At 34.9% G+C, this 13,639-nt stretch overlaps 1 protein-coding gene across 1 annotated transcript; it reads left to right on the forward strand.

Moving 5' to 3' along the window:
- Positions 1–1,660: 1,660 nt before the first annotated feature.
- Positions 1,661–13,316, forward strand: LOC116182211. Its single transcript, XM_031502736.1, has 4 exons — positions 1,661–1,889; positions 6,852–7,129; positions 11,446–11,581; positions 13,288–13,316. Exons 2-4 carry the CDS (start codon positions 6,917–6,919, stop codon positions 13,299–13,301), a joined length of 363 nt encoding a protein of 120 aa, XP_031358596.1. The 5' UTR covers positions 1,661–1,889; positions 6,852–6,916; the 3' UTR covers positions 13,302–13,316.
- The last annotated feature ends 323 nt before the right edge of the window (positions 13,317–13,639 follow it).

The raw sequence follows: 13,639 nt of genomic DNA on the forward strand, positions 1-13,639 counted from the left end.
AATTTTTGATCAATTACATACTACAATACATTTTTTTAAAAGCTCGACGCAAGTACGTCAATTTTATTTAATTCGTTGTTCAGTTCGATCTGTTAAAGGAGAAGAGTCAGGTGGGTGTGCAGATTTGTAGCGCTTCATTACTAAGGAATTTTCGCTCAGAGATGTCTAATTAAAAAGTTGTTTTGTGTAATGGGCTTCTTGAATTTTATTTGAATCGTGTGTTGCTAATGGCTACTCAGCCAAATTGCTTTTTTATCAGCAAAGTTGTGGAGTAGTTTTGATTTCTTTCAACAAATTTTTTGGTATCCTATCTCTGAATTTGATGTTTGTTCACAAAACTTTACCTGTCCCGTTTTAACGATGTGTCCGAGATTTAATGAATCCAGTGCCATTTTTTAAATGTAAATTTCACTATTCTGTCAACAGTAACCGAAGAAAGGGTACTAACATGTTACGTCATCGAAAAGAGAAAAAAACGAGCATGATAAAAAGGTACATTGCTATTTCAAAAGATTCAATTGTTTTTCGCTACTCATTTGTTTTCGGAAATAAAAACAATTGAATGCTGCCTTATTATGAAAAACTTACTGATAAGACGTTTTGCAGGGACACCTTAAAAAGCATTATGCGGGTCACTCGAGGGGTCACTCTGTATTCTGTAATTGGGCGTAAGCCTGTTGAGGGCCTAGAATTACAGTCGTTATTTATCCAAATATATACTATGAAGACCACCTGTAAAATAATCTTTACAAAAAATCATGAACAGGAAAGAAGGTTAAATTTACAGGAAGGAAACAATAGTCTAATAACCGTAATAACATTTCTGAGAGGGTTTTTAAAACCTTTCGAAACGATTTCTAAGACGATTTTTTAGCAAGTTTTTGAAGTGTGTGCTTTCTTAGCACCTTTTTTGATATTTCACATTTTGCAGTTTTCATTTTTAAAAGGGAAAAAGTGGGTGACGGGCTGATAACCCAGGTGGCTGTGTATTTGACTCGGGTGAAGCTACTCCCACTATTTCCTACATCAGACCAAATATGAACAAAAATCCAGCCATTTTTTGGGAAAACCTTTTGGGTAATCTACCATAAAATATTTATTTGCTACGAGCTAGGTGGCTACTGCAATCATCGTATTTTGAACATGTCAAAATTTCATCAATAATTGTCGTCGTTTTAGATCATTTTAAGCAAGACTGTCAAAAACCTTTTTTGTTTCATATCTGGGATGCATTTACCAAAATGTCTGGAATTTATCTTCCCAAACTCCCAAATTTTTTAAAGCGCTAATGGATTTACAATAATGCAAAGTTCAGTCACGTTTTCGGAATATGAATTTAGCCGACCTTCGTGTGGTCACTGCTAGTTTCTTTACTACCCACTTACTCCATTTCCCTCAATAATGTAGCGAGAAGCGAAAAAAGTGTATCGAAATTAGAATGTCAATCAGTAGTACGTGACGATTGTTTAAAAGGTACGCCATGCTAAAAAGTTACATTGGAAAACAATGCAAATTACAAGAAAAAAACGAAGTCATAAAATTATTATTAGGTAGTGGCTCGACCTTGCTCGTGTATCGGTATTTAATAATAAATGGACACGAGGATAGTTGACTAATGTAGATAATGTGGAAAATCACGTTTTTTTCAAAGGCCTGTAGAAATTGTACCCATTGACAAGTACAATAATCATTCATGTTCAAATGGTTCTCTTATCACTTCGTGTGTGCGCGCTGTTTATCGCGAACATTGACATTCATTTTGTTTAAGAAAGTGGAACAATGAAGATGAGTTTGTTTTATATTGCGGAACACGCCGCTCCTCAATTGTTATTTTATTTGTGCTGTATTTTTTAGTGTGGTGACTTGAAGAAGAGCTGAATAACATTAAGGTATTGCTCGTTTTATTTATTTGTTTATCGCATTCAAATGTTTAAACATTTATGATATCATCGCGCTTTCTTTGTTAATCGAATGCTAATACCATTTTTGTTAGGTACCAATAGTAGTTCTTGTTTTGCTAATTGAGTAAGTCGCAATTGCAAGTGCACCCTATACATATCCTCTGCGTAAAACGCAGCATTTCCGGCCCGACCCGGAAGTTGATACCAGTTCCGGTTTGCGGTTGGTTTGTTTGTGCGAAGATATTAACAGTTAATATTGTAGCGAAATTGAGTAAATGGCGTTTGGGTTCGATTTTGGTGAAATATGATGACAGCTATCTAAACCCCCTTTTGATTTTTGCGAGGATTTTTGCAAAAATACTAACTAGATATTTTATAAACATTTTTTTGTTATTTCATTGGCGCCTCTGGTTTCGTTATTATTGACTTTAGTGCAGCCAATTAATTATGTCATTACAAGCAAAACAATCATTATTTTTTTGACGCCACAATTTTTGAGTGAAGTCAAAAACATTTTTTTTTCTTATGGAATCCGTCCACGCGACGTCGGTAAAGGTTTGTTAACAACTACTGGTGTGTGACAGATAAATTTTGCATTGCATTTTGAATACAAAAAAAGAAAATAAAGTATCAGACTCAGGATCAGACTCTACTAAAATCTCAAAAACAGTTTGCCTCCTCCACAGTCCACATCTTAGCTCCCTCCACCGCAACCTATCAGCTTTTATTGGTAATGGCAATTTTTTAGGTGGCGAAAAGATCCATGGCTGGTTTTGTCACCAAGCTTATAGGTATAATGAAGCTCAGTTAGAGAGATAGCTAAGGTGAAATAAGCTTTCTCATTACAAGGGGGTGGAATGCTTAATTTCTGAAGCCAAAATTACAACTTCTTAAACTAGGGGAACAATGATTATTAATTGCCTTCGACTAGCTCAAATATGGCTAATAACAAATTTACCTGCTTCATATAGTTTGCTCATTGTAGTTTTCTCTCCTTTCCTTTCTGAAAATTACTTCAAATTTTTGATTTCTCCACCACTTGCCAGCAGAAGAAAACGCCATACAAATATATTGAAATCAATCAAAACTTTCCATTGGTTTTACAGGATTCTTTACAAACTTATTCGACTAAAACTTTTTACTAGAAAATAACTAATAGGGGCCAACAATACCTTCTAAATTTTAAGCAAAATGTTACTTTAAAGTAGTACATCTGATTTCCCGTCATTTTGTAATCAAACTTAGATGAAATGGAAGTTGAAAGTGTGCTCTATGCGATAGTGAACTTAAATGATACTGTCATTGGATTAGTTTTCAAGATTTGAAAATCGTCCAATTTAACCTGGACGGTTATGAATAAACTTTCCAGCCTGGAATATTATATTCCCGTCATTTCGGGATGAGACTACCCTCTAAAGATTCTTTGTTTCATTAGAAATCCGATGATATAACGCAAAGTACTTGTCATTGGATTAACTTTCGAAATATCTACGTCAAAACGGGTCAGATCGGTTGCAGTTTTTTTGGAACGGCAATTTTCGTAATCCTGAAAATTCGCCTACGAATATACAGTGTCCAAGACAGATTTTTAATGCGACGTTTCGTCTTTGAGAAGACATCTTCAACTTCATATTTTTGTATAGGTCGGAAAAAAGTACATACTGTAGAGTAGCATTTTTTTTATTACGAATACGGTTATGTATAGCGCAATATGATTCTTTATTAAGTATACCTACCATTTTTAAAGGAATATCGCTATTTTGACATTTTGTCAACGCCTACTGCACCAAAATTGCTGAATGCAATAGTAGTTCATTACACCACTCAATTAACACTTACCTTAGCTAGCTCAAATTACAAATTAGAACATGTAACTAACCCCCCCATCTCCCAACAAACTTTAATTTTAATAATTAAAGAAGTTTGAATCTCAGGGTCCAGCTGGGATCCGTAAGATCTGTAAGACAAACTGAATTAATTGAATTGAGACCGCCACGTTAGATCGGCGCCCATCCTTTTAGGTGTAGACCACCTTCATAATCATTTTTCATATTCGGTAACGGCCGACGAAATGTGAGCACTTATTAACATCACACTTCCTTGTTAAATTACAAAAACAATCAAAAGGTACTTAATTATTGAACCAAATTTTAAATTTATAGCAAAAGTAAAACTACAAATAAATAATAAATAAAATTCAGCAATTATGTGCCTATTTGTAACAAATTCTAGCAGATTTAGTGATCAAGCTTTGAGTAATGGTAAATACAGGGTGTCCCGATTACCATTCTGAAATACATGAAGAGCTTACCTACTAAATTTTATGACAGTTTTGGGGATCGACCAGTGGGATTTTTTTTGAATTTTAACATTCGAAATAAACACAAAATTTTGCACTCCCGTCTAAACATTGATTAAATAGTATATTAAGATACAAGTGTATAATCAAGTCTTTAAAGCACGCGCAACGAGTTTAAGGGCACGACGCAAAGCGGAGTGCCTTTAACGTTGCAAGTGCTTTAAAGATCAATTATACACGTGTATCTTATAGTATTTTTTATTATACCTGCAGTATAATTTAAAAATAGGAAATACAATGAAGTCATATTGACGTTATACTCGAATACATGTCTAATTAAGTGGGCTGGGTGTTCGTAATTTCACGATTGCCATGGAAATGTCACTTGACGTTTGCTTATAAAAATCATCGTCTTTGTGAATTAAACGATTTCCGTTGAAAAAGATAATACACCGTCCATTAAATCGATTGTTGTAAAATCTAAACAAACGTTGGTAGGTGTAAAATCCAACTCCAGTAAAGCCTATTATAAAGAATATGAAAAGTTGTTTCCATGGATGAATAGGAAGTTACTTACGAATACAGTCTTAAATGCATCCATAATGCTGGCATATATGAAGGAAATGTCAAAGGTATTTAAATCTTCTATATATTTTGGTGCATTCATTCAAAACTTTAAAGCAATGCTGCGATTAAAAAGTGGAACAGATTTGGAAGCATACCCTAAATTACGCGCGTTTGTGAAAGCTTCAACCAAAGGATAGGTACAAAAGCCAAAGAAATGTTCTGCATTTACAGAAAGCGACCTAAGAGGATTTTTTATTTCATCCAGATGACAGTTTCAAAAGTCATACTTGAAGTATCGTTACTTAGCAACTTTAAAGCACGTGTGTTTTAAAGGCCTTTTTTCGCACGCATTTGAGTGTTTAAAACGGAGATTGTGATTCAGGTATAATAAAAAATGTGTTTTTATTTAATGCGTCTAAGGCTGTACCGTCCTGAGGTAGAAATTTTGGTTTTTTCATTTTAAAGTATCAAGGCCCATTTTTCCATCTATCATGGTTCCCGGAAAAAACTACCAAATGCCAGTTTTCGCCCACTATTACCATATTTGGTTGTTCCTCTGAGACGATTTGCACCTGCAAAAGAACTTCGTTATTCAAATGTGCGCACAGTGTCCCTTGCGCACTCCTGTAGACATAGCATGCTAAAAACATTCCTTTTACTAGCAATTAATTCCCGAGCTCCACTCATTGGAAAAGAAAAGCTTGAACTCAAGGCGAACCTGAAAAAAAATTTGAGTTTTTCTAATTTTCGAAAGCTGGGATCAAATGAGGTACTTTGTCCTTTCTCTCCCTGATCCCCAATGTTGTTCATAAGTCATTTTGGGGCTCTCTTCGAAAAATATTCACGGAAGTGCTTAGTTTCTCGCTAAACAGTTCGTGGGGTCTGCTCGTATACCGTATATTTTAATAATCACCTACAAAACCACAGTTTCCATAAGCAAAAAAATGTTTCTGTTTCAAAAATTTTAGCTTATAAAATAGGTGCTCTGGTGCTCCTTTTAACCTCACAATTATCTACAACTTTTTTGAATCGAGTTGTTAAGCGAGATGTTTATGTTTTCTCCCAATTGCTCGCTCGATGGCTGGCTTCACAGTGCCTTTTTAGCGCATATTTGCAAATTTATTTGTAAAAACTTCAAATGTGAATTGCGCGTGATGGGACGTCAGAAGTGGGTACCGACAAAGAGAATATGGTAGCCCTCGACAAGATGTTACTGATGGTAGAGTCAAACCTGGCTAATGCTCGTATAGAATATTGATATGTCAAAATGGGTTGAAGTGCCTGCGATCTCGCAAGAGGTCTATAGTGAGAGGGGTCAGTTTCCGGACTTAATTGTAATTTTTTTGTCGTACTTCTACCGCTCAGTTCAGCTGATTGACATAATTAAGAAACTTGACTGGATAATTTTTAAATTGTAACCAATCAGAGCTCCTCATTCAGTCAATCGGTCAAGATCTAAATCCCCCGTCGGATTCAGATGCTTTTTCCTTTTTCTTATCCCCTCAAACGGTTTCTGCAGTTTCTTCAGTCGCTTATTTTTTTGTAAAATAACAGGCATATGAAAAAGGACACATTTCTCTGACTTTTCAAGTAGATCTCCATCTCTTATCACTTTAACTTTAATGTTCATAACAAGTTAATGCGAGTAGTGGCTTTTGAGCAGGACCCCCAAAAACTTCTAATCGAATGTCTGGAACTTTGTGAAAACGCAAAGTGATTTCGGAAACTATAACGCAGTTAATTCGTAATTTATCAATGTCAGTATAGAATATTTTGTAAATATGTACTAAAATTGAAAAGTTCGAGGAGATACTTAGCTACTATGGAACCCTACAGCTCCCTTGGGGGATCACTTTTCTAATTGGATTTATTTCTCCATTGTTTGGTAACTGAACCCTAGTTTCTTTCAGTTATCAAATTAATCGGATATTGAACCTCGTTGTTTTCGGCGTCTTTATTTATAAATCGTGTCTGAGACGGTTTACTTTTAAGTTGAATGACAGATACGCTTAAAATGAAAAGAAAGTTCGTATTGATTGAAGCCGCCTGTTCGACTGTTATTAAATGGAATATTTTTGTTGCAGGAATTCGTCATCGTCGTCCAACGCGTTCTCGAAAATGTGATATTCTGAACTCCACAAAAGCCAAAATGTCTCAGCTGCAAAGCACTCGGGCCGAACGGATGGCCCACTACAAGGAGGAGCGTCGCAAGCAATTGGCGTCGCAGTTCGGTACGACGCCAAGCGAGTCTCAGCCGTCGGCGAAGAAACGTCCTATTCACAAAGACGTCTCGAGCAGCTCGGAGGAGCCCCGTACGACGCGAGCTTCCAGATTGCGTGCGGCTGCCGCCTCTCAAGAGGAGGTTTGTGCTTTTAACAGTTATCGATGGCGACTAACCACTTTGCAAATAAAGCAAGGTCGTCTTATAGATCGTGCCCGATATACAGAACCATATTTAGCGTTGCAAGTTACACTGGCATGAATCACCTGTTGTGTAGGGTGCAGCGGACCGTGATGGTCATCGCACTTCACCCATGTACTATAATAACACCCAGTACCTCTTTCTTCACTACCAGTATAAAAGAAACCGTATGCATTATACCAGTAATTCGAGTCCATTGCTCCCATATGTATAGATGGATCATAGTGTGCCTATTGTTGCGGTTAAGGTAATAAGCTATGCGCTCACGTTGACTATTTTCGCGAGCAGTTCTAATTTGCATAAAAAGGCCGTTGAAACTGAACTGTAACAGTTTTATTTTGGTAAATGTCAACAAAGTTCACTTTTCGGAAATTGATACCGAGACGCCTCCCCTACCCGGAATAAATTCAAGAATCTTATCAAAATGAAGAGCTGGTTAGAATCCAAAATTTCTTATGAGGTGCCCGAGTATTCTTGGATTCAACCCTCCCCGCCCCTCCCGTTCTTACTTGATTTCTAAGCTCAACTTGTCAATTGGGACGTGGACCATCCTCTACAGAAAATCTGCCAACAGTATTGCGAAATTAAGGAAACTTACTGAAAAACAAGATCATATAATTTAGTTGCAGAATCGTAATTTAATAATTTTGCAAGAAGAAGTGTGCAGCAATTCAGTAGAAAAAAATGTCTTTTGGATAAACATATTTATATATGTACTTTCTTAAACAATTATGTACGGGAAAAGTAATTACGAAAGCGAAATCGGCCAATAAATCATTGGTAAGTAGATAAAAGGCCCTAACTAGGCCGTAATTCTTGGAAATTTATTTGAAATGAGTATACAAAGGGCTGGCCCAACAATTAATACACAGGGTGGACATTTTGTCTGGAACATTTATCATATATCTTAGAAGCGACATTTTTTTTAAATAAACTTTTTATGGTACCCAAAAATATAAAAAAATTGCTATCAATCTAGGTAGTTTAAATTTGTGGTCAATGGCGTACTTCTGCGTGGTCAAGGGGGGCATATTTTTTTAATGGAAACTACTAGTTTTTACATATTATTAAAGAGTACACTTTTTTGGGTTGTAGCAGCTTAAAAAAATTTATCTAATTTCAAAGAAAAGGAAAATAGTTTTTAATTAATTACATAATTTTACTCGTTTGATCATGTTTTTATGTTGTCATATTAAACAAAAGGTTCATTCTTCACGAAACATAATGCTTTCCATTAAAAAAGTGACCCTTTTAGTTCTGTAGACGCACGCCATTGTAAATAGTTTGTAACCATATACAGTGTGTCCTAGATCCCGTCTGTAACTTAGGGTAAATAGATTTTGTTTTGTTTTGGTTTTTAATTCATCGCATACTACTTGATTAAAATATAAAAACCGTTGATATAACTGGTATCTTATTGTCAATCTTATCCTATGAAAAGTTGAAATGAGAAATAAAAAATCTATCGAGTAATCTAAAAATCCAATATATTTATATAAAACTTTTTTTATACTTTATACTTTCAAGGAAATGACAAATTTTATTTTTTTTTAATTTACGTCAAACCTATTCAACATTTTGAATTTCCACAAGGAAATTTTAAATAAGCATCTAACACTGCAAAACATTGTCCATTTAACCAATTCTTTATCTTTAATAATAAGAAAGTTACCCATGCAATCCCACACGATCTGGGACATACTGTAGATTTACTTATACATTTTTAATGGTATACAATAAATTACTTTGACATAATTAACAAAAGAATAACCTATTTTTTGCAATCTAGTGAAATTATAGAATTAATTAACACAATTTTCCTTAATGTGAGTTTTTCTCTTAAATTTGATTATGCAATACTGGGTCCTGCAACAGTGCAACCTTTTGGGCAAATCTCAACGATAGAAAGTATTCTGAAATACACAGGCTGTCCCATTTTGCCGGTGTCAATAGGCAACTGATTTTTTTTAATAGATTCACTTTTTGGTTTTTTGTCAATGTTACCAAATTATTAATTTTTTTCTCTATAATTCCCCATAAGCAAGCTCCACTTTGATAATTCGTATGAGCTAGGAAAGACCGACGCACTGTTGGAGCACCCTGTATAATAAGTTTCTTATATTGCTCTATCCAAAAAAGTGTATTTTGAATATCAAAAACTAGTAGTTGCCATTTAAAAGATATTACCCCCCTTCACCATGCAAAAGTACGCCACTGATCACAAATTTAACGTACGTAAACTGGTGTCATACTTTTAATAATTTTGGATACTATAAGAAGTTTCTTTAAAAGAATGTTGTTTTGAAGATATATCCAGTGTTCCAGACAAAATGTTCACCATGTATATTTTATCTTAAAAACTCGAGTTCAAAAACACAATCGCATGCAAATAATAGTTATTATGATTTATGCGTATATTATTTTTTAAATTGCCAAGGTAATTCAAAAGGAACTACGTTCACATAGACTTGCCAGTAATTAAAAAAATTCTGAAAACTCTTTTTGCGATGCGTTCCCGTATACAGGATGAAAAAATTATTTTAATTTTAATTGCCCATACAAATTAGAGCTTTGGATAGCCGAAATTACAACATTTCGCTGATACAAAAATAAACCTACATTGCCTAAGAAAGTTTCAGACAAAAAAATCATTTGTAGAAAAACGTTCTTTTCCGAATCCAAGTGTGCCATGATGACAAATATTTTTGACCGGTTCCACCTTTAAATAATCACTTTGCTTTTAATTAGCATGTAAATAATTGTTGTTCTTAATTATAATGTGGATGCTATTTAAATTAGGTTTTTAGGTATGACCTTTTAGTAATGTTTCTAAAAATGTTGCGAAAATTGACACTACATTTGGTATCTTTGAAAATATCGTTTGAAAGATAAGAAAATGCAATAGTTGGCACGAGAATGAAAAAGATTTCTAACAATTTTGAAACCCAAAAAACACCTCATAAAAATACTCCACTCTAATACTCAGCGGATTGGTAGAAACACGTTATAAAAGTACTGCCTTTGGTCCATATTCCATTTGTGCATTCCCGTGTGATGTTATCAATGACCACCCAGCAACAACATTTTGCATATTTCTAGTGAAGTTAGCAATAAAGATGCAGAACGAAATATGCAAAAATATGCATATGAATCGAAACATTCAATTTAGAGGTATTTGCCCACCAATTATATTAATTTGTTGCGATTAATATTAGATCTTATTTTATATCATCCCTATAATAATTTTTGAACTTTGTCGGCCGTAGGGAGTACGGGTATACTCGACTTCTTTTTGATGACGCCAGCATATATTCAAATATTGTTACGCGATTTTGATGATTAAATACACACAATTTTCTTTGAAAAAGTCGTATTTTTGACTCAAGATTTTAATGTTCAAAATTCCTCGAACATCAATTTTCTTCAGATCAGAATGTTTCTCTCCTACGTCTAGGGATAAGAATGTTGGAAATAATTCTACAAATTAAAAAAAATGAAGGAAGAAACCGAATTTTTGGGACTTTTGGGTGCGTAGCTCCAAAAGCCCCCAAAGGGGTACATTTGTTGCTTTAAAATACGGCTGTGTCGCAAAAATTCGACAATTCTTTATCTGGCTATCTATCTATAAAAAAATTTGACGGGGTAAATTACTAACGTAATTTTTTTACTTGTTAAACGAAAAATCAATGTTTTCTCGATTGTTGAATTGCATTTTACAATGTGGCGCACTGAAAACCGGTACAGGGTGCTCCGAAATTAAAGTTCAAGTTCTCAATTTTGAAAACCTCCCCTTTTTTCTGTTAACCAATGTATTCTACACAGGAAAATGAGGACAGTTTCTCATCCCTACATCTAAAGCGATTTTCTACAATCGCTTGGAACAAAAACCAAATGTATGCCGCAGTTATAAAATGTTTAATTAATAACAAATGCAACGTCGACGCCTGTTATACAGGCAGCTTATTGTACATAGTTGCGTGTGAAATTTCCTCGTGTACATTCTTCGAATATAAATTTTTATGTACCATTACGGAGCATTTCCTTATACACGAGAAGGATCGTTTGATGTTTATTGCGGAGGAAACTACCCGTTTTTACCTTAATAAGCAAGCGCTTCCGTTACATTTCTACTTTCCCTTTTCATGGTTCTTTGGGTAATAAAAGGAGCATTACTGTCGCACGTGTTTGACACAATTTTCATCCCCCTTCGTTTTTTTTGTGTGCGGCAAAATTATGTAAGCTACTGTTTGTTGCAGAAACCTTCCCAGCACATGTCAAATGGAATTGATGCTCAACGTAGTCTTAAAATAGAACGCGATAAAAGCGGTAAACGTAAGTCGAATCTAAATCGAGCGTTAAATTCCGAAGAAGTTCCTCAACCAGATTCAACAGGTATGTTTACTTCAATATTGCAATGTTTTTATACACAGTATAGGCAAAAAGTTACTTAGTTTCCTGTAAAGGCTTTATGAAAATTCGTGTTGCAAAAATAGTACGATATGGAAGATGAAATCATCCCTTATTAAATATTGCAGCTTTTTTAAGAAGCCCTATAAAATTTATATAAAAGCTGTCTAGAAAATATACACCCATCCACCAGACAGTGTACTCACTTTATGCATGGCTTGCATCAATATTTTAATAGTATAGTGCTCTATTTTTGTCCCTTCCGGGCATTCTGGGCTTCTTTATCTATAGGTAGATGTCGTAAAGTAAAGAATTTTTATTACGTTCCATCGATTATTGGGGTGGGTAAGGTTAGTCAAAACGCATTGATTTTATTTTCTTCACGTAATTATAATTAGCAGAACGTGAGAGATTTGCTTATTTTCTATTGGTGATGTTTGAAATTAAAACAATTTGTATAGGTACATCAAAGTCAAACTAAGTTGTGTATGACTCATCGGATAAAGGCAGGGCCGGATTAACTGTGTATGCGCCCCTAGGCAAAACTCTACTGGCGCCCCCCCTCCCCCTCTTTTCCTAGTAAGAACACAGAAAATATTTTTGCGTGATTTTTTACAAGAGAATTCTTTTATAACGTCACTAAAATCCAGCCTGTTCGTCAAATCACTATTAATAGAAAGAACTGCCAAATTTGAAATGCTCTGAGCATTAATTGAATTTCTGAGATGTGTTTTTGTCCTTTTTAAAGTCGAAAAAGATCGTTCGCCTGTAGCATTGGTTATAAATAAACTTAAAAAATTCTTGCTGCAATTTCGATGTTGGGAAACATTGTTATTACATTTTTCTCTCTTATAAAAGTTAATATTTTCCACATTTTCTAAATGCTCAATGAAATACTTGAATTGAACGCATTCTTCAGAAAACGTTTCATATAAATCTTCAAAGTATACAGATTTTAAATGTTCTGCACATTTCCGAATTTCCACATCATCTTGTAATAGTGATACGTGACTGCTGGTGATAGAAAATTATCGCGTACACGTTTGGTGCGTGGTGCCGGTGCCCGGGCGCGGCGCCCCATTGATCCGTGCGCCCCTAGGCAATTGCCTAGTTTGCCTAGTGGATAATCCGGCCCTGGATAAAGGCGCCTTTATCACATATTGACATGAAGGGTTCCGGGTATTAAAATTCTGTATAGAGAAGATGCGTCTTTTAATTAAAGTTAAGGGGAATTCACACAACTTACTTTAAATTGAAACTTAAATTGCAAAAATAATCGTAATGCGGGAATGCTGGATTTAAACAAAAATTCATAAATTTAATGTTGAGCAAATGCACAAATTGCGTTGATAAACGACGTACGTTTCTCCTCCTTTTTCGGAAACCAACCCCTACGTAACGGTTGTTCGCCTAAAATGATCATAAACTCAAAATTTAGGTATTGTTTAAAGCTTCAATTCAGAATTTAAACTCTGCATTTTTATTGTTTATTTTATGGTTTCCGAGATCACCATGACAAGACGTCATATTATCATGGATGTTTTAAAAATAAAAATAAAACTTATCTCATTGACATTTTTTTAGAAGAATAATAACAAAAAGCTCCAAATCTATGTATATCTTAACGTCAATTTTTTGCTTTCTTTTTCCTGATTACATTGTTGTACCACAACCTTTTTTTTTAATTTTAGCCATGGATTTATGAAGATTTTGTTTTGTTTATTGCATCCATGGTAACTAAGGCCAGTCAAACTGGAAACAAGAAACTGTTCTTCAGGAAGATTTCCTGGATGTGCGCTTTATAGGATAGGATGATAGGAGTTAAATAAATTGTATGCTCTTTGTAGGACTGAATTACTGCAGTCATTGTTGATATTGGTGAAAAAATATCTTCACGGTAGACGGGTTCTCTGCAGGGACGGACTGGGTACTTACGGGCCAGGTGGAATTGCATAGGTTACGGGCCATTAAAGTATTAGTGTGTGTATGGGGGGGGGGCCTCTGAAAGGTGCACCACACCAAACATTTTTTGCTTCATTTTAG

The sequence above is a fragment of the Photinus pyralis genome, unplaced genomic scaffold, assembly GCF_008802855.1.
Source record: "Photinus pyralis isolate 1611_PpyrPB1 unplaced genomic scaffold, Ppyr1.3 Ppyr1.4_unclustered_Scaffold4181, whole genome shotgun sequence".
Taxonomy (NCBI): Eukaryota; Metazoa; Arthropoda; class Insecta; order Coleoptera; family Lampyridae; genus Photinus; species Photinus pyralis.